Raw genomic sequence first — 21,015 nt, 5'->3', positions numbered from 1 at the left:
CACCATGATCAGCATCACCACCATTACAATCACCATCATCACCACCACCACCATGATCAGCATCACCACCATTACAATCACCATCATCACCACCATTACCACCATCACCACCACCATCACCATCACCATCACCTTCACCACCACGATCATGACCATCAACTACCATGATCACCACCATGATCACTATCACTGCCACCACAGTCACCACCATCACCACCATCATCACCATCATCACCATCGCCATCATCTCTACCACCACTACTAGTATCACCATCATCTCTACTCTCACGATCTCCACTATCATGATCTCCACCTCCACCACTACCTCCACCATCTTTACCATCAGCACCATTATCTCCTCTCCCACAATATCTTCACCACTACCCCCATCATCACAAAATGACCAGCACCGTTACGATGCTCTCCTCACCACTGTTACCACGCTAACACCCTTTTCATCTCCAGAGCCTAACACAAACATGCTCTCTCAGCCAAGCAAACCCTTCCATTCCAAATACAGCTGCTTTGTACCCAGGCCTCAAGGGGCACTCAGCCTGCCCCAGCCCCTCAACCCTGACGCATATCCTGCCCCTGCAAGCATTAGAAAAGGGGAAGGAGAAATCACCCCTGGGATACGTGAAAGCTAAAAGCACCCAAGCTCCAGCAGTCCGGCCACCCCTAGATTCACTCACCCTCCAGGAGTCAGAGACAACAAGGAATGAGACCTAGCCCAAGGTCAACCGGCAGGTACACGGAGAGAGCCAGAAGCCAGGGGTGCAGGCACCCAGTTGGAACACTCAGTGTGGCACCATGTGGGCAGGTCAGACAGGGCCCTGCTCTAGGTCCACCTGGGACAGGACCCACCTCCCTGTACCCCACCACAACTGCAGGCCCACAAGTCCGGGTACCTGGAGCACCCTGGGGTCTGCACCACCACACAGGCCCTGTGGGAATGCTAATGTGCATGCCCAGCATCTCCTACCAGCTCAGGCACTACAGGTCCTCAGACACATGGAAAGGGTCAGGTGGCGTGCTTGTCCACCAGGGGAGGGCCACCCTGCCACCCAGCGTGGTGGCAGCTGTGTCAGGTGGACGTCAGAGAAGCAGCAGCTTTGGGTGCTCAGGCCCTGCCCTCCTGGGACTGACAGCAGGGCATGGCAGCATGGGAAAAGGAGGACACGGAGAGTGTGACAGACACTGCCCAGGAGAAGCCATGCTGGCTGCCAGGAGGCAACGCAGGCCCTGGCCTGGGCCCTGGGTCCCTGGGTCAGGGCTGTGTGGCTGTTCTCACATCACCCAGCCACTCTGGGCCTGCAGATGAGCAGGTTGGCCGTGCAGACCTTTTGCCTTAACTACCCAGAGGCTGGTGGGTGGAGGGAGGCCCCTTCCCAGGTCTCCTGGGCCTCAAGGACATCATTTGGGCCCAGGAGGCTCCATGGACCACCCCCATCTGGATGTCCCCACATAACACTAAGGAGCTGCAGCCTATAGGACCCCAGTGCCTATTATGTAAAAACTACATTAGGCTAGAACTCTGGGCTGAGTCTACGTGGGGCCTGGCTCTTACTTCTTCTGCAGGTCCTCAGGCACCTGCCTGTGCCAGGGCTATGCAGATGTCTGATTCCATAGCCACGGGGAGGCCCACATGAACCACTGGGAAAGTGGCCATAATCAGAGTCTGAGAGATACAGGCAACTTGCAGATGACATTGGTAAATATCTGTCCTAGAGCAAAGACATGGGCTGATGTTACAGAAAAGTGTCCTATGGCCTGGACAAGATGATCCCACACAGAACAGTCCAGAGACCATACTAGTTCCCTTTCCCACTGCTGGACAGGATCTCTAACACCTGCAACTCAAAGGAGAGGTTTAATCCGGCTCACAGTTTCAGGGGATTCAGTCCATGGTCAACTGACTCCAAGGCAGGAGTATCACGGCGGAGGGTGTGGAGGAGCAAAGCTGCTCAGCTCACGGGGGCCAGGAAGCAGGGCAGGGAAGCAGTGCCGGAGAGGAAGGGGCCTGGGACCAGAGGTGGACACAGGCCATGCCTCCACGCCCATCCTGACACACCCAGAAGCATGCATTACTAATCCCTGGGGCAGCCCCAAGCCACTCAAGTTGACACAATCAAGCTGAACCACCACAGCAATGAACAGGAAAAGAAGAGAAACCGTCACAGTGTGGGAGAAGAAGAGCACAGGTGAGCCCTACACAGAGAGAACCTACCCTGCCCATGGGAGTGCAGACGTGGGGAGGTGGCTGCAGCGGGCTGTGGAGACTCATGTGGCCTCAGACCCCATGGCACCTTTGTCCTGCAGCGCTGGCCACTCGCAGAACGTATTTCCCCACACTGGGAGACTCCAGGCAGGCTTACTGCGCCGCACATGATGGAACAGCATGCAGCCATGAAAAAGAATGAGAGCACTTCCTGCCCACTCTTCTCAGGAGAGTGTCAAGAGCAGACCCAAAAGGCAGGACCTGGGGCAGTGCTGCAGCTGCACATGTGCAGGCACCCGTGGGCACGTGCAGGGGACAATGCCGGCCCTGAGAAGGGGTCCAGAAGGTCCGACGTTCCCAGCTGGAGAGGGGCTGGATGCTGCCGGCCCCCTGCGAAGCCTGGACGCCCCCAGCTGAGAACCACCAGCCTCACCCTGAGGCACAGTCAAGCTAAGCTAACCTGCTCTGCAGGAAGCAGAGGCAGCTGCAGACCCCAGGCCCCCGGCCTCCGCACACCTGGACCTGAGCAGTCAGACACAGCCTGGGCAGCAGCAGCCAGCGCCCACCACACACCCCGACCTGCCACATCTGGGCACAGAGCCAGCCCCACCCTAGCGTTTGAGGGGCACTGGCTGTGCCCTGCCAAGCTCAGAGTGCACCGTGCCCCATCTGTCCAGTGTCTGCAAGGATGCCCAGGCTGGCCTGCCCAGGACGCATGGGTGCCCTGCAGCCCTGGGGCCATGTAAGGGACAGACTCCTTCTCTCCCCAGCTCCAGGACCTGGCTCCTGTCTCCTTGTCATCTCCACGGTGACAAGAGTCTTCCATGAAGGTGACTGGGCCGAGAGCAAGGCACAGTCAGCAGGGGACGTTGAGGGCCCTGACCCCAACTCCAGGGAGGGGAGGGGCAGGCTAGAGAGGGGGTGATCACCACTGGCTGTGACTTGCTCAACCATGCCCCATCACACCCCTCCATAAAGCAGGGGTCCAGGGAGCTTTGGGTCAGTGAACATCCGGAAAATCGGTGCTGAAAGGGTCGGTGGCAGAGAGGGCTGGGCCCTGGATCCCACGCTCTGCACCTGTCCGACATGACTGGCCCTGAGTTCATCCTTCCTAACATTCCACAGAAAATAAAGCATTTCCTGAGTTCCTCGCATGCCAACGGCAGAGGGGAGGAGAGGCGGGAGCCCCGGCCAGGGCCAGCAAGGTGGAGGGGCAGCACCCTTGTGTCTGCACAACGTACCTCCTCTTCGGTGAGTGTCTGAGCTGCGCTAACCGCAGGCAGACGCTGATTTCTAGATGGTTGGAGAACTGGCCGGCATGGGACCCAGGTGGTGTTGGGGTGCTGTGAGGGAGGAGGGCCGCTCTGGGGCATCCCACACAGCTGTCTACGGATGAGGACAGGGCCAGCCCCAGAACAGCAGGTCTCCAGGCACGGGCACCAGGAGGGCACAGCCCTCTGCATGGCTTCCCCTGGCCCTGTGCTACTGGTGCGGGGCACTCTCACATCGAAGCCCTCAGCCGGGCCACGGACCACGCTACTGTGTGTGAGAGGCTCGGCCCTGGCTGTCCCACCAGGGTGTTTGTGAGGGGACGGCCACGTGGATCTGTGTTCTCGGCAGCGCAGACAACGTGGTGGGCTAATGCAGCAGCCGGAGGCTTCCCAGAGCGAGGGCTAAGCCCCCGAGCAAGCAGCAGCGAGGCCTTGGTGGGACCCGTGGCGCCAGGTCTGGGACTCACAGCAGCCGCAGTCGCAGAGGCGGCAGTCTGGAAGGTGCACCGCTCTCCCTCCCACATGCTCTGCAGAGCCCTGGGGGACACCTGTTCCCCGTGGAGGTCCAGGGACTCCTGCGTCCCCTCCATGGGTGTCCCTGTTGGGATCCAGTCCTTTCTCCTCCTCAGGGCCCGGCATGAGCTGCTTCGGGGCCACCTGCCCGGTCTGTGCCATCCTGGAGTTTGCAGCCGGTCAGCTGGGCAGTGCGCTCCAGGCTTCGTGGGGAGGAGGACGAGGACGAGGACAGCAGTGACGCCCAGACACAGGAGCGGGACTCAGAGCTAACATGGAGGCTGAGACAGCCCACACACAGCAGGGACAGGACGCCCAGGTGAGGCAGCAGGACCGAAGCACAGAGCGTGGCCAGAGGAACCTGGTGGAGAAGCACAAGCTCGGTGCGGGCCACGTCCTCCCCCCAAGCAACATGGGACCATCGCTGCTGGTTTATGAGGGTCATAAATTGAATACCACATTTCTGCATTAATGTAAAAAAACAGGCTATAAAACACAGTCCCATACTCCCAGCTGTATCTGGTCCGACGTTATAAAAACTGTACTGCACTGGGCAGCCGTGTGAATGACCTGGTCACTAAGGATAGACGGGCAGCTGTGAGTGCCCTCCGGCCACGTCCGTACCCCCGGGAGGGGGCCCCAAAGTGCACCCAGAGTTCGCAGGGCTGGGGGTGCAGGACATATGGCTGAAGTCTCGGGGTGCAGTGCCCAGTCTGCAGGGCCCCATCAGTGCCAGCCAGCATCGTGGTTCCCGACTCCCTCAGGTGGCCGGCCACTGCACTGCCCGCCCAGAGGGAGTCAGGCTCCCAGCTCCGGCTCAAGTTCAAGCCCTGAGTGTGAACAGTCAGTGGGTGAGGCTGCAGGCCCTGGCGGCAAGTATGACAAAGGGGACCCCGGATGTGGAGCACAGAAGTGTCCCAGGGTGTGACACTGCTCCTTACAATACCAGCACAGTGGACATGTGCCACGACACGGTCCAGACCCACAGGACACAGCACACCTCACGCGAGGCCTGGGGTGAAAGTGCCTGTGATGGCCGGCGCACTGGCATCAGCTCATCGACTGTAATGTGGGCACCTTGTAAGCAACCACGAGAGAAAGGGAACAGTTACGCACCGTTTCTCTACATCACCGCCCAGGTCTGTGGCCCTAAAACTGTGCCTGGTGTGCTGGAGCAAACCACCACCTTCTCGCTCTCTGACACAGTCTGAGAATGTGCCATCTTAAGGATGTACGTGGGGCAGGGACAGCCGCCCACCCCGACGGCAGCCCGGAGCCCAGAGCCCAGGGTCCAGAGCCCACAGCCGGCCAGGCAGTGAGAACCACACGGTCCCCAGAAGATCAGAATATATGCGTGGCCTGAGTCACAGGGACTGTGTGTCCTTCGCTTCCCCCACCTTCTCTGACACAACTTTATCAGGGTAACGTGCAGCGAAACATTTTTGTAATTAGACAGAAACAAATCTACAGGAACAACAGCCATGATTTCTCCAGATTAGCCGAGCTTTGAAGCTCTCACGCTCCAGGCTTGTTAAACCTGTGAAATCCAGGCGCAGCGCTCAGATACATTTCAAAGCTCCGGAACATGCTTTCACAACACAAAAGTTAAGATTTAAACCGTAATACCACTAATTCCCTGGAATGGAGCTTAAGTAGAGCAGAATGAGAGATAATAAATGTCCTGTTACAAATCGCAGTGAAAGTTGCATTATCATACTTAACGATTTTTTTTGCATAATCTCACCACTTAATAAGGCTACAAGGTATCGTGTACGGGAAGTTTTAATTTATTCAGCTTGTAACTCAGCTGTAGTTGAGACAATCTCAGTCCTTAAAGGATTAGCACACAATGATGTCGGCGTGGCCCTTCGCAGGCGCTAATTACACAACAAGCAGGGGCCTCAGGGCTGGGGGAACAGGGAGTGACCGTGTCCCTCACCAAGTGGGCGCCCTGGTACTGGGCAGGCTGCAGGTTGTGCACCTGGACTCAGGTGTGGACGTGACTTCCTCCTGGCTGTGGCTGCCCCAGGCACATCTGCACGGTCCCCACAAAACCCGACTGGCCATTCTGTTCATCCAGGGCTCCCAGCTGTGGGGTGTGGTGGTGATCTAACACACACATCTCCTTCCCAACCTTCTCTATGCGACCAGGACAGCCCTCTGCTGTCAGCTGCACCAGCTCCCCAGAAACTGGCTGGAGCCCAAGTGTGATCACACACACCTGGAGGAGGGCCCTGAGGTCACAGTCCATCGGCTCATAGGCCGAGCCCCCTCCCCAGCTGCAGCAGGTGCAAGGACAGCTTTCTGCCCCCAGCAAGCTCCCCTAGGGGCCCGAAGGCTGCAGACACAGAGCCGGCTGCACAGCTCCATTTGTCCCAGTCCCCGATTCCCAAGTGTGACTGGGCTCACAGAGACTCCCACAGTCCCCCAGCGAGAGGCCGTGTGTGCCAGTGTAGACAGAGAACAGCCAAGCTGCATGGGTGCTGCAGGCACACGGGACGGAGGAGGCCGAAGAGCTGCTCTGGGCAGACTGGAACGTGCTGGAGGCACACAAGCATCACAGCTCAGGGCGAGCAGAGCAGAGTGACATGGCAGCCACAAGTCCACAGAGAGCCGTGGCCCCACGTAGGCGCTAGGGAGAGGCCCAGCCTCCGTGGCCACTGCCGTGCTCCCAGCCTGACGGGTGGCCGCTCCTGGGAGGCGATGTGCACACACATGTGAGCACCTGTGTGCACACCCCCAGGAGTGCTTGGTGCTGGGAACACAGGCGTGAGAGTCTCTCTGGCCACCCAGAGTTCCCTGGATGACTACCCTGAACTGGGCCTGCTTCTGCGCATTTGGGTGCAGTCCAAGGCCAGCTCCCCGGGCCCCTGGCAGGACAGCAGACCCTGCGGGCAAGAGAGAGCCCGAGAGCCTAAGGGTCTGCCGGCCCAGTGCCACGACCAGCGGCCTCCGCTTCCTGGCAGGTTCACAACCAGCCTCTTAGCAAAGCAGAGGGTTTTTAAAAGGAAGTGAGTGCAAAGGAAAGACAGAATCATACGTAACTCAAGGGACAAGCACAGCTGACCAGCACTGGGCGGCCCTACCTCCTGGATGGCCCCAGCTCCAGCCCACAGCACTGAAATCCCTGGGCTGCAGCCGGAGGCGCCGTTTGAGTAGTCGACACCAGGATGTCACTCGTAGTGCTCAGCCATGACGGGCCAGTGGAACATTCTTCTGCAGCGCAGTACTCCCCAGACTCGGCCCGGAAACCCCAGCCAGCCTCAGCTGCCCTGCCGTCCCTGCCACGGGTCCCAAGGTGCCAGTGCCAGACCCAAGGCCTGGCCAGAGCCCTGCCAAGGGCCCCGAAGCCCCCCGCCCGGAGAGCCGCTCTCTCCTTCCATGTCCAATGCCATGAATTCAGAACCCGGGGGGCCAGGGCAAGTCAGTCCCTGCCCTGTGCCTCCATTTCCCTGTGGGCCACATGCGATGCTCTTCTGCCCCTGCAGCTCTTCATCTGCGGTGTGCTGGGGGGTTAGCTGCGAGGCTCCTTTTATAAAACCACTCTGGCCTCGGGGGTCCTCAGGCTGGGATACACAGGGGATGAAGCGCAGGGAAAGGATGGGGACAGCTGTGGGCAGGGCCCTGTGCACCCACCGTCCAGGACTGCTGTCGCTTCTGACACGGGCAGGTTGCAGAGGTGCGGCTGCAGGAGATACCACAACCTGCGAGCTGCCCCTCCTCCTCAGCAGGCCCTGGTCCCCAACCCCACAACCACGTCGGCCTCGTGGCATCCCTTCTAGAGCAGGGGTCACGGCAGCGGGCACAAGCAGCTCCGGGTGCTCAGGGAGCTACACTGACACCGCATCCTCCACGTGGGTCTGGCTCTGCGTGGATGACCTGCAGGGCCTGTATCACCTCCGCAGTGCCGGGAAAGACCGAGACGCAAGGACACAAGCCCTCGTCACAGCGCCGTGAGGAGAGCAGAGAGTGGGCCTGGGGCCGTCACATCAGGGCGCGGGGGGCAGCGACTGCTGCGCAGAGCAAGCTGGTTCACGGGAGGCAGTGAGCACACAACACGCAGCGGTCTCTAGCTCAAGCCAGGTGTCCAGTGCAGGGGCCACCACGCTGGACCCACTGGACTCACTGGGAAGAAGAGTCCGCGTCCAGACAGACCCTTGTACAGGAGCAGGGGTGGAGGTCCTGGGCCGCGGTGGGTGTCACCACTTTCTGCCACCTCTTGCTGGCTGAAGGACACTTATGGCCCTGAGCCAAGGTCAAATGGTCAAGGGCAGGCCAGGGCTCTGCTTCCAGTGCTCTCATGCCCGACCCCACGGCCTGCGCAGGCCTCCCTGTCTTCTCCCTGGGCTTCCGACACCGCCTCTTGTATCCAGTGTCCCTTCCCTACAGAAGGAGGTGTCCCCTCCACAGAGCAAGGCCCTGCCCAGCACCTTCTGTCACCTGCATGCCCGGCCCAGCGTCGCCACGGAAACCACGCACAGCACCCAGCATTCCGCTGCCGGTGTCGAGTCTCTGACCTCGTGGAAAAGGGAGACAGCTCAGTTCCGATGAGTGTGAGTTAATGCATTAGGAATACATCGCAATCAAACGAGGGAACTTCAGGAGCCCATTCTAATAACCTTCCAGTAACTGCTACCCTGGCCACCGTCTGTTCCAACTGGAAGAAAGGACGCCTTTGTGGAGGTCGGCACAAATGTCAAACCGTTTCCCTGTTTCCTTTCCCAGAACAGAAAGGAAAAGAAAAGGAGAATCAACTTCCACAGGGACACAGGGCAGTGGCTTCCCAGAGGCACTGGCCCGGGCTCCTCACAGGGCAGCCCCAGGCCATCGGCTCGGCCCCCGACAGCATGCCCAGCGTGGACAAGAGTGACCAGGCCAATGGCCACAGTAGCCCTCCGTGGCACCTGGACCTACACGTGCAGGAGGCCCTGGGCGGGGTCGGGGGTGGAGGGCCTGGCTGTGAGCAGGGCGTGCGGGCGCAGCCCCCTCCCCACCTAGGGAAGGGCCTCACATGTCCCACGAGGGCCTCGACCAGAAGCCACCAGAGACCCAGCAGTCACGTGAACAAATGAGGGGTCCCCAGCACCCCAGAGCACCGGGGCTGAGATCTGAGCTGGATGCATTCGCCCCACTCGGACCGCCTGAGCCTCAGAATAGGCCCGTCGGGGGATGGGTCTCCACACCTAACGCTGGGTCTCCGATTGCCAACCTGGTCCGCACCTGGTGTCCTTGTAAGAGACTGGAGAGACAGGCAGGCTCAGAGAGAGTGAGGACAGCCCCATGCGATGGGCAGAGATGCAGTGATGGGGTCACGGCCCTGGAAGCCAGTGGGAAGGCGGGGACAGAGGACGCCACGCTGGGGACACCCTCCTCTCCCACTCACTCCAGCCCGTGCTCCCACGTAAGGCCCGGCTGGTGGCACCTGTCACAGCAGCCCATCACACGCGAGCTCTCCTGTCCAGGGTCCCAGGCAGACTGCACGCCCCTCACCTTCCCCTCGGCACTGGGGTCTTGTCACCCTCAGCCCCTCCCTGCGCCCGCGGTGACCTGACCAGTCCCCCACAAGCCAAGGCCTGATGACCACCTGCCCCGTCCACAGCTCTCCAGAGCACCCACGGCCCATCACTGCCGCAGCCCACGGTCTCTGTCCGAAGCTCAGCTCAGCCAGAGCGGGCACCGGGCCCTTAGCAGGTGCTGGACAAATGCATTCCGCCAACATAGTACCTGCTGCCCCTCGGGTACGCTAACCCTCCCGGAATTTACCATATCCATGCGTCACTCGACTACGAAAAAGACACTTTCCATCACCCAGTAATAGAAAGCTGCACCATTGCCATAAATAGAAGGTAACCATAAAAGTAAATACACAGCCATTAAAATGAAAAATGCCCCTCCGCGTCCCGCATAAAACCAGCTTGCAGGCCAACAGCGGTGCGTGGCCCCGACTTGGGAAATGCTGAATTTATGGATGCAGGGACACCGCGGGCTTCCGGGCTGTCCGCCCCGATCCCTGACCTCTGGGGAAAACAGCTTTTGCCTTAAACTCTGCCCTCAGGCGGCCACATGCACGGGCTGCGGGCTCCTGGGGAGGGGAACTCAGCCTCTCCTTCGGGAGCACCTGAGTCACTGCTAGAGCCTCTGAGACAGAGGCAGGAAGGAGGCAGCTCAGGGGCCCCGCCAAGTGTCGCACACCCGGGTGGCAGAGCCTGCCTCGGGGCTGCTGCCGGCCTCGCCGTCCCTGCGCCCACTGCCGCCACTCCCGAGGCCCCTGGCAAGTCCCACAGACCCGCTGTGTGAACAGGAGCTGTCGAAGGCTGCCAGCCCGGGACAGCAGTGTCTCCAGGCACCGCTCCTCCAGGCTCCAGGGTGGGGTTCCTTCCCGCCGCCTCCAGCTCCTGGTGGACCCGGAACCCTGGGCAACGCCACTGCGTCTCCTGCCCCATCAATTCATGTCCCTCCTCCGGCCTGTGTGCGCCTGTCTGCTTCTCTCGTCCAAGCCCTGTCACTGGATTTTGCACGCGCCCCACCAGGATGATCCCACCGGAGACCCTGGACTACGTCTAAAGACCTTTTTCCCCAAGTGGGGACAAGCTGAGCTTTCGGGTGCACTTGTCTCTGGGGACCGCCAGGGGCTGCCTAGAGGTGTCCACGTCTCACCAGCACAGGGACCCCAATTCCTGCTGTGTTTTCCCACACAATCGTTCTGGGGAGCCCGCCAGTGCCCCTGTCCAGTCCACCCAACCGCCTTCCCCAGCCCACAGCATACGGCTGGATACAGCAGGTGCTCACTAGGTGCACACCAAGCTGAGGCCGGAATGTCTATCAAGGTTGTCCCCACGGCAACGGGCAGGAGGAGCAGGAAGCTGTCACTGTGAAGGCGAAGGCGTTCCCTGGGGACAGGAGGTCTGAAGACATTCTCTGGCTCTGCAAAGCACGGAGTTATTTATAAGCGAGGTCTCGGACTCTCCTATCAGCAGAGCGAATCACAGGGCCCGCTCGACTGCCTCTGTAATCGCAGAGAAGGGAGGTAATTGGCTAATAAAATCCGCCTTCTCCGAGGCAGACGCTGGCTTTGAAGAGTGTGTTTTAAAGGCTGCGTGACCTCTTCTAAATATACCTGGGATGATCACATGGGCCCAGGCTGGCTCCATGCAGCCCAGCAAGACAGCCTTGGGGACAGGTCTCCCACGGGCTCCTGCCGGGCATCCTGCCTGCCCAGCTCGTCCAGAAGGGCACGGAAAGGAACACCCTGGCACAAGCGCAGAGGGCACGCACCGTCATCCACCACACGGGTCCTGTGGCAAAGGGAGACCAAGCCAGGGACCATACCGGCACCCTGAGGGCACCAGCCCCACCCAGGAGGACTTGCTTTGAGCCCCCAGTGGGCCAGGACGGGGACCCCACCTCAACTCAGGGTGGCATCCCTGTTCCGCTGGTGCTCCCATGAGCCCCCGCTTCCTGCAGACACTGACACCCTGTGTGGACCCTAGGATGCACAGCAAGGTCAGGAGAGGGTCCAGGGCTCGGCTCACAGAGGTCTTGGGTCTCCACCTCCTGGGCTGGGCCAGGACTCTGAGCCTCTGCCCTTGAGTCTTGTCCAGAGTAAAGTCGTGAGACAGGCACGCTCCTTGCAGGCGAACAGAGGACAGAAGGAGATGACAGCTGAACGCTGTCACCAGGCACCGCCTGGGCCACCCCACCCCAACCTGCGCTTAGTCCGGGTGATCTGTGCCTCACACGCCCTCAAGGAAACACTGGCCTCCCTGGACCCCTGGGGATCCCCGGGAGGGTCCCTGTCCTACCTTGAGCCAGAGGACAGCTTCAGAGCTTAGCCCTAGAGGGGCGAAGGGGGAGCCCGCCTGCCTCAGCCTCATCTCTGGGCAGCCAGGAACAGACCCCGGCACCAGGACCCTGGCCACACCGAGGCTCCAGCCTCTCTGGGGAGGAGGAACTAGTGCTAAGGGGAACTGCAGCCTGGCGAAGAGCACACACGGCCTCCTGCATGTCCTTGGAGTCCCTGAGACCGCTGAAGGCCGGGATTTGATTTCACAAGTTCGGAAGACTGAAGAGAAGGCAGGCACAGGGCTCTGTTTGGAACATCCGCACGGCAGGGTTGAGGGGGACGGGAGCAGGTGAGGACTCCTGGTGCCCCAGCCAGAGTCAGGGAGAAGGTGCCACCCCCAACCACAAGGGACCCCACGAGCCAGAGGCCCCGGTGCCCCAGGGCCACTCCTGGTGATGCCAGCCCCCTGCAGACTCTGCAAGTCTCCACCAGAGACAGGGTGTGCAGTCAGCCAAGTGCATGGTCAGCAGCTGCTGCCTTCCTGGAACAGGGTGCTGACCCTTCCAGCGCCTTCCCAGGGGCCACAGCTGAGCTTTCCTGGATGCAGCTTTCCCTAAGGGGCGGACAGGACAGCCGTCCCTGCACCGCCCAGCACAGGGTCTGCACGTGGACCGGAACCTGCAGGCAGGACAGGTGGATGGTGCTCCTGGAACAGCACACGGCTCCTCAGGTCTGGACCATGAGGGCCTGCAGGGAAACCACGTGACACACAGCGAGGTCGGCTACTGTCCAGAGCGCATGCCCAGCGTACAAACCGGCCTCCGCTCTCGGAAGAGTCACGGGCGAGGATCAAAGCGACCGGCATACACCACGCGGCACAGGGACATCACTGACAACACCAGAGCTGCTGGCATCCAGACCGGGGCCTGGACAGCTTGCAGAGTGTGTCCCTGACACTGCCCTGCCTTCCAGGGACAAGCAGTCCCTCAGCTGGGAGCGGTAGGTCCAGCCACCCCCAGACCCACTCCATCCCAGGTCCCCAAAGCGTCCAGGAGCCATACACTCCTGGTGGGGGGTGGAATCTGAGTCGCTAGCCTGCTTTCTACAAAGACAATGACTCGTCCGAGCAGGGAAGGGACCTCGAAGTGGCCTGGGCAGGGTCCTGAGACCTGCTGGGGGTGGGTGGGGCTTGGGGCCCCCTTGGGGGGGCTCCTCCGCTTCCCCTGATGCCGTGCATGGATGGGGGGCCGTGTGCTGCAGGAGAGGCCAACAGTCACCTCACGTGCGTCAAGGGCACTCTACTGGGCAGAGTGGAGCCAAGCTCGGACCCTTGGGTGCCACCCACAGGGCCCAGCCAAGCATGTGGACCTCAGCAGGAAGCAAGACAGGAAGCCAGGCTCTGCTGGGGACCTCAGCCCTTCCCATGGCCATGCCTGCCTCCAGCCCCCACCAAGGGGTCCTGTCCCCAGCCCCGGCCCCTCTTTGGCACCTGAGAAGGTGGGTGCTGAAGTCTGTCACAGGGGCCCACCGAGGAAGAACTGTGGTGCCCGTCCGTCCGTCCCTGCTGTTGCCCGGCACAACCTCGCTCCTGCCCTGGCCACCGAGGTGAAACTCATCAGCAGCATCCAGCGGGGATGCAGGGTTCCCGTCGTCTCAGCACTTAGTAACCAGGCAACCACCTGGAGGAGCCGTGGGGTCCTTCACCCGACTCACCGGGCCCACTCAGGGGGGCCTCTCCGGACAGCAGGAGGCGTGATGCTGGGCGTAAGATGTCCCGGCCACCCCAGGGCCGGAGTCCTCAGCTAGGCACAAGATGTCCAGGCACCGCAGTGCCTGAGTTCTCACTGCCCACACTTGCTTGTGGCTCCTTCTGGGGCGGAACAGGCCCTGACCCCGGTCTGGCTGGGTGCTGAGGTAGACGCGGGCCAGGCTTGTCTGGCCACATTCCCCTCCTGCTGGGCACAGAGACCCGAGCCCTGAGAAGGACTGAGTTACTGCTGATAGCCCCAGAAGAGGTGCCAGAAGCCCAAACTGGGCATCGGGCATGGCTGTGAGGGTGGACAGGGCAGCTGTGGCCCATGCCCCTGCCCAGGGGTGCCTCCGTGGCTGCAGCTCAGCTCCCCCTGTGCTCCATGAGATCACCAGGGCTTCCCCTCTTCCAGTGTGGTGTGCTGGCAGGGCAGGGCAGGAGCAGCCACAGGTGCTCAGAGCCCACCAACCATGTCCCACATCCCCTGTGGCCACCAAGCCTCACCCTCTTGTCAGCCTACCTACCCTGGCCACACGGCCAGCAGCCTTGATCTCTCCAGGTGACAAGTGCTTTTCTGTGGAAACAATGCCCGCCCTTCCTCTGGACACATCACACACACAGCACCCCGCAGACCTCACTCACAAATACGTATGGTGCTACACCACAGGTCACACACGCGCCACACACCCACCCTGCCTCCACCTGTCCTGCAGGAGGGAGGTGCAGGTCACGGCCACTCTGGGGTGCAGAACCTTCTGGAAGACTCAGCCCACAGAAGGGCAGGAACAGGCCAAGCCCAGGAGCAGAGCCCAGAACTACTGTGGGCCAGCCTCCCCTCCCTCCCGCAGGACAGGGCTGGAGCACAGGTGCGCGGCTTGTGTGACCAGTGGTGTGTGCATGGTATGTGTGTGTGTGTGTGTGTGTGTGTGTGTGACTTCTGTAGAGTGGTGCAGTATGTGGTACACGTGTGCATGTGTGGAGCGTGTATGTGGGACACCTACGCATGTGTTACTTGTATGTGGCATGTCCAGTGGTCAGGCACTACAGTGTGTGTGGTGTATGTGTATAGTATTCAGCAGGTGTATATAAGTGTTATGTATACATGCTATATCTATACGTGACGTGTGTACGATGTGTGTATGTGTTGTGTGTCTACGCGTGGTACAGACGTAAATGCAGTGTGCATATGTGGTGTTTACAGGCAGTGTACATGATGTGCGTGTGGAATGTGTGTGGTGTGCACGTGTGTGTTGAACTGTGTGGTATCTGACTGCAGTGTGTATAAATGTATGTATAAATGTGGTGTGGGGTGTGTGCACCTCTGCAGTGGCTGTGTGGGTATGGTATGTGCATTTACGCAGTGCATGTGACGTATGCAGTGTGTATGTGTGGTGTGTATGTGTGGTGTGTGCGACGTCCGTAAATGTGACGTGTATATGCAGTTTGTGCGGGGCGTGTATCCGTGTGCAGTGTCTGCCTGTGTGATATACATGAGGTGTGATCAAAATATGCAGTAAGTGTTCCGTTATTTTTAGAAATGCATTACAGGGAAAGGCATCACTAGGAACCCCCTGGAAGAACTCCCCCTTGCCTGGACGCACCTTTCCCATCGTCCTGGCCACTTTCTGCAGCAGCTCTGGAGTCTTCCTCGGTGTCTGCAGGTGCCCGGTCCTGAGCTGATGAGAAACATGGGCCTTCCCTGGTCCTTTTAACTTTGGGAAGAGCCAGAGGTGCAGGAGGGCGAATAAGGTGGATGTGGATACGGGGTCGTGTTTTTATTTGACAGCAGTTGCTTCAAACACTTGTGATCAATTCAAGACCCCGAGGCAGCTGAGAAAAGACGCTTGTGGAAAACGACTTCCTGGACGGCTTCAGAAAGGGGTGGCAACGGCCGGACCAGCGCACCCAGGCTGGGGAGGGTCTGAGGGCCTCGCGGCAATGTCTTTTATGATAATGAAAGTTTTAACTATTTTCGCTTCTTGTTTTTACTGTGTGTGTCTGCAGCACACAGCGACACGCTCATCGTGGGGAGCTGGTCCACGCGGACAACACAGCTTGGTTTCTTTTGTACCCCTGTAATTGAAACGCCACACCTCACACAGACGGCACGCAGTAAGTGTGTGTAAACGTGGTGTGTGTGGCTGCGCATCTGTGAGAAGGACCCGTGGTGTGCGTGTATATACGTGGAAGTGCACATACATGGGGTGTGTGAGAGGACCGTGCACGCGTGTGGTGTCCCGAGGTCAGGGCCCCAGCCCCAAGGCCCCTGGCAGCAGGCTGTGCCCACAAGGAAAGAACAGCCCTAGAGCCCAGGGCCGACTGGCGCCCAGCAGCCCAGTGCCCACCATGAGCCCAGATGGGACCCACGGCCCCAAACTCATGCGCCAACCATGGCCGACGGCAGCCACGTGTTAGGGGCGACTCCCCACCTCACGGTTCCCCTGTGCACCCGCACGGGCTCCCATCCTGACATGCCACACCTGCCCAGGGTACACGGACGCGCACCCGTCACTTGCGCCCCTGACCCCTCATGAAGCAGCTATGTTCTAAATCAAATTCATAATAGGAGCTCATAAATTTGATATGCTTAAGTAGATCACACGCATCTGAATAACCACCTACAAGTACTTAATTACATGCAATACCGTGTGTACACACACACACAGAAAAAGATCAGCAACCGAGCATTCTGACCACCTGCCTCGACACCCCCGGTGGCCACCCCTCCAGAGCCGGGGACAGGACCTCCTCTGCTGCCCGCTCCCCCGGGACCCTGCACAGTGCTAAAAGCGCAGAGACAGCAGAAACCACAGCGTCCTGAGCCTCAGTGAGGGACCGACTTCCTCCTCTGGAAGGTTTCCAGACTCCAAGTTCCGCTGGAAACAAGACAGAGATGGACGGGGCTCCCCAATGCTGCAGGACAACGGCCTGGGGCACAGAGTGCGTGGACATCCCCACGTGCGCAGCCCAGGCCCCTCGCAGCCTCCCCGTCCTGTGCTGGCAGGCTGGGCACTCGGCCGCCCGCCTCCAGCGAGCTGCACGGGGTGGCGCGTCTGGACGTCCCCTCCGTTGCCAATCCCTTTATGATTTAACTTTTACAGTTGTCACACACCCAGCCGACGAGAATCCCATTACGGTGAGTGTGGGTTTTTATTTAGATTCTGTGTCACACAAGAAGTGATAGTAAATGATGATAAAGGAGCTGGTTATTTTTAACGCCTTTCCAATGCCACCCCTGCCTGGCGGCCATTCACTCGTCCCTGGCCTCTCCATATGGTCTGCAGTCAGGAAGAGGCTATCTCAGGGCACCGCATCCCGTCTGCCCAAGCTGCCTAAGCATCCCTGTCCTCAAAAGGACCCTGCAGCCAGCAGCAGGCAGCGGCGGGAACCCCTGGGCAAGACTGAGGCCCCTCCCTCTGCAGCTTAGAGCCTGCCAGCACCAAGCGGAACCCACGGCCTGGGCAGGAAGAGGACGCCGGGTCCAACCTGGACCTGAGAGTGGAGTGGAAGGCAGGGCTGCTGGAATGCCCTCTTCCTTGCAGGCCCAGGCCTGGCGCCATCCTGTCTTCCTCTCCGCTGCTATCTGAAGAGCTGGCGCAGCCTCGGGCCCCCACCGAGGACAGCCCGGCTGCTTTGAACAGGCTCAAGGCTCCCTGAACCCGCACCCAGCCCTGGAGGGTGCTGCACAAGGCTCTGCCCACTGCCAGGCCTGGCTCTGGAAGATGCACACATGTTTAGAACAGCAATGTTTCTTTTTGCATTCAGTGGGCACTGTTTACAGGCTCTTAGTGGTAGGAACTCCGCTATGTCACCAGAATCCTTTGTCTGCATTTTAAAATTAAACTGGCCCAGGTAACAAGTATCTAAATGCTCGGCGCTGGCTGCCAATCTTGTAAGGTGGCACCAATTACAGGTCACCGCGCAGAATCTCCATTAGCACCGTCCAGATGCTGGCTCGGGGTTAAGCGCCCCTGTTCCCGCGGCCCCGTAGGCTTGCAGTTGATGCTTCTCTTCCAAAACAGTGAGCTCACCAAATAAATGAAAGTTGGATCCTGTTTACTCAATCAACAGTCTGCCCTCTGAGCAGCTGCTGAAGACCGGCAGGCCAAAGCGACTCAGAAAATGCCCAGGAATCAGACGCAGGGACACTGTCAGAGCGGCCGGACGCAGACGCTCATCTCCCCACAAGCTCTCTGCATTAACATGCTAAGGAGGCTTTCTAGTAGCACGCTTGGCCCGGGGAACTCACTCCCTGCCATCAAAGGATTTTCAGTTAAACCTCAAATCCACAGCACAGATAAGACCCCGCACACACAAAAGTCTGGCCAGTGAGCCCCTGGCCCTTCCTGTCTCCCCCGACACCCACAACCTGGGCCACCACGGCCTGCGCGGGGTGCCTGGCTCCCGGTTGCCCGCTCTCTCAGTACGCTCCTATTCCTCCTGCCACGTGAAGGGGCCGCATCAAGGCTTAGCTACAGGGTCCTGGCACAGAGGACTCCAAGACTTCAGGACAAAGGTGTTAAAGTGTGTGGGGGGGGCGGTGGAAATCTGTGCGTCCCAGCTGTTACCATAACCCTGCGTGGCGGGCGACCCCCACCCCACCCACCCGGACTTCACTTGTCCCCTGCTCCCTCCTGACGAGACTGGCTTGCAGGCAGCATCCCCAGGCGCCCACCCTACCCCCATCTTCGCCACCTCAGAGTCGCCTGGCGTCTGCACAGTCCTTCCGGGAGCGGAGAGCCGTCACCCTCCCCAAGAACAGTGAGCATGTCCCCGGGGTCCGACAGCAGGACAGTGCTGCTCGGGGCCCCTGTCCCCTGGACCCCCACTGCGACCGCACTTTCCCAGCCGGCTGGATGCCTGTGCCAGCCACACCAGGACCTGTTTTGATGGAGCCTGGGCAAGGCAAGGTTGCAATTAGGACCACAATTCGCCTCTGGGTTTACAGCCCTATTCATCTTCCCTGCTCCGGGAGACAGACCAGCCAGAGGGGGCCGATTAGCCGCGGGGTGGCCTGTATCTCCACACAAAAGGGGCAGTGTGCACAAAGCGGCTCCCTGGGACCCCATTCTTTGCCCTGAAGAACCAGATCCATGGAACTGGCTATTTCACAGCTCCTCCCCGCTCCACCCCAGGCAACAAGTCACAGTGGTCCTGGCTGCCGGCTCCCACCCTCCTGCTGGCCCCTGGGCAGCGGGTGTCTCCTGAGAGCCACCTCCCCGCCTCTCTCTCCAGACCCCAGGATCTGCCCCAGGGCTGCTGGCCCCAAGGGCCCTGAGGGCACTCAGCAAAGACAGGCTGCTGCCCCTCCTCTGCCTTTCAGACTGACGCTGGCTGCCAAGGGCACTGGAAGCCGACAACAGAGCGACGGGCACCGTGTGGACACCAGAGCTTGCAGGGCTGAGGGCGTGAACAGGCTTGGACTTTCCCCGACTGCTGTCCGGAGAGGCCCGCACCTGCCCAAGCTCTCTATGACCCAGGCATGCACCTGTCTGCCCACGGCAAGCCTGGGCCCCCATGCAGGGCGCGCCACAGCCCACCCTCAAGAACGCTGCTCCCCAGTACACGCTGGCTCCAGTGCCTCACACCCGGCCACACACAAGACAGGACCTTTGCTCTGTACCAGACACAGACTCCAGGGCAGCGCTTCGGACGACCTCAGACTGGCGGGTGCCCACAGGGCAGGGAGGAGGGACCACAGGGCCACCTGCCCCCACGCAGCCAGTTTTTCCCTGGGTCACCAACACACATCTATCACACAACACCATCCGCTGGCGCCACATCTGACTTCCTCGGAGAAGCACCGAAACTTGATGACGAGCTTGCTCTTTGCAAAGTAGAACACCCCAGACAAGAGCAGGCCGTAGAACGTACTGAGGACTCGAGGCCCAAACCAGCCTCTGAAGTACAGGGACCCCACCACTGAGCGCCTGCGGCCTGGCGTCCAGCAGACCCTGGCTGAAAAAGACAGCCCTCTGGGGCAGCCGGAGGAGATGAGTCCTTAGCGGGAAGGAGCCAGCCCAGCTGGGGGACCACCACCACGGGCAGAGGCACAGCTGCTGAAGTAGGTCACTGAGCGGGCAGAGGCCTGGCGTCCACTACACAGAGGGCCCAGGGAGCCCTGGAGGAGGAGGCCCGGCCCTCAGTAACCTCGGCAGCCTCCTCCGCGGGCACAGACACACAGGCAAGGCCTGGAAGCACAGCGCAGGGGCACAGGCCAAGGGGCACGGCCCGGAGCTCACGCACTACTTGCTGGAAGCACCCGCAGCTCATTAATTAGGCGGAGCAGAGCTGAATGTCGCAAGCCCTTCCTCTGTAGGAACCCACAGCTAATGAGGAGGAAGTGCCGTGCTCGGCAGGCCGAGGCCACACCAGGCAGTGCGGGCACTGCTGTGAGCAAGGGTGCTGTCCACACAGGCAGCGGGTGCCACGCTGGGAAGTGGGCATTTCAGTCCCTGCCGTCCACACGGGCAGAACGGGCCCAGCCGAGGTGTGCCTGACCCTGCCTGAGGGCAGCCCAGTCAGCGAAGTTTCCAGCAGGGTCCCCAGGGTGCCCACCAACTGCATCTGCCGGCACACCCCACACCAAGCCCTGGGGACAGGGTTCACCGGGCAAAGGATCCCTCTGAACGCAAGGATCTAACCCTCCCCATTCACGCCTCCACGACAACCATAACCTGGGACCAGACATCCCTGCAGTGTGGACAGGATCAGAACTCGGTGGGAGACCCGGACACTGCGGCCGTAAATGCCCTGGGCTCCTGAACAGAGCCCAGCGTCCCGACCAAGGGCAGAAGAAGTCCTGGGGTGAGGAATGCGGGGCAAGCTCAGCCCGTGACACCCATACGTACGCCCCAGCCGCGCGCCCACCAACCCCGCTGGCTCAGAGCCCGCCCCAGCCCAGCTCGCCAACGTGGAGCGCGGGTGCCATCTACCGAGGGCCGGCGGCGTGCGGGTGAGCTCCGCGGCCACCAAGCCATGCGGGTCAAGGCACCAGGCTCCGGGCGGCGGGGAAAGAACCGAGGCCGCAGCGCGCCTGGGCCGCACGCCACATCCGCGTCCCGAACGCCTCCCGGAACGCCGCCGGGCGCGGAGCGGCGCCTTCCGGGCCGGGTCCGAATCCGGGTCCGGGACTCAGGTCGAGTCCAGGAAGGCTGGCGCCTCCAGCCGCGGCGCCCCGCAGGGTCGCCCGCGGAGCCTGACCGAACGGCGGCGGAAAGCGCCGGGAGCCGGGGGTCGCGCGGCCCCGCGCGGGGGACGGGCCGGGGACCGCGCGCGGGTGCATTTACCTTCTTTGAGGAACTGCGCGTGGATCACCAGGACGAGGAAGCAGCAGAGCGCGGCCCCTGCGAGTGCCCAGAGCGCCTTCAGGAGCTGCATCGCGGAGTGCCCGCTCGGCCGACGCCCCCGAAGCCGCGCAGCGAAGGTCCAGGCGCCGCATCAGCGCCCCGCCGGGTGCAGCCTCCGCGGCCGCCCGCTC

The 21,015-nt window shown here is 60.9% G+C and overlaps 1 protein-coding gene across 2 annotated transcripts in view; it reads right to left on the bottom strand.

Annotated features, from left to right (window-relative positions):
• Fam19a5 (family with sequence similarity 19 (chemokine (C-C motif)-like), member A5) overlaps window positions 1-21,015 on the bottom strand; it is a gene marked incomplete at its 5' end in the record, with an annotated part of 105,839 nt that extends 84,824 nt beyond the window's left edge. For both annotated transcript variants that reach the window (XM_005379522.2, XM_013511696.1), the window contains 1 exon segment: window positions 20,825-21,015. In XM_005379522.2, coding sequence (XP_005379579.1) covers window positions 20,825-20,915 — 91 coding nt within the window.

Source organism: Chinchilla lanigera, unplaced genomic scaffold, assembly GCF_000276665.1.
Source record: "Chinchilla lanigera isolate Chin_1 unplaced genomic scaffold, ChiLan1.0 scaffold00012, whole genome shotgun sequence".
In the NCBI taxonomy this organism is placed as follows: domain Eukaryota; kingdom Metazoa; phylum Chordata; class Mammalia; order Rodentia; family Chinchillidae; genus Chinchilla; species Chinchilla lanigera.
Note: the sequence above shows the minus strand (reverse complement) of the source record. Positions and strands in the feature narration are given on the sequence as shown.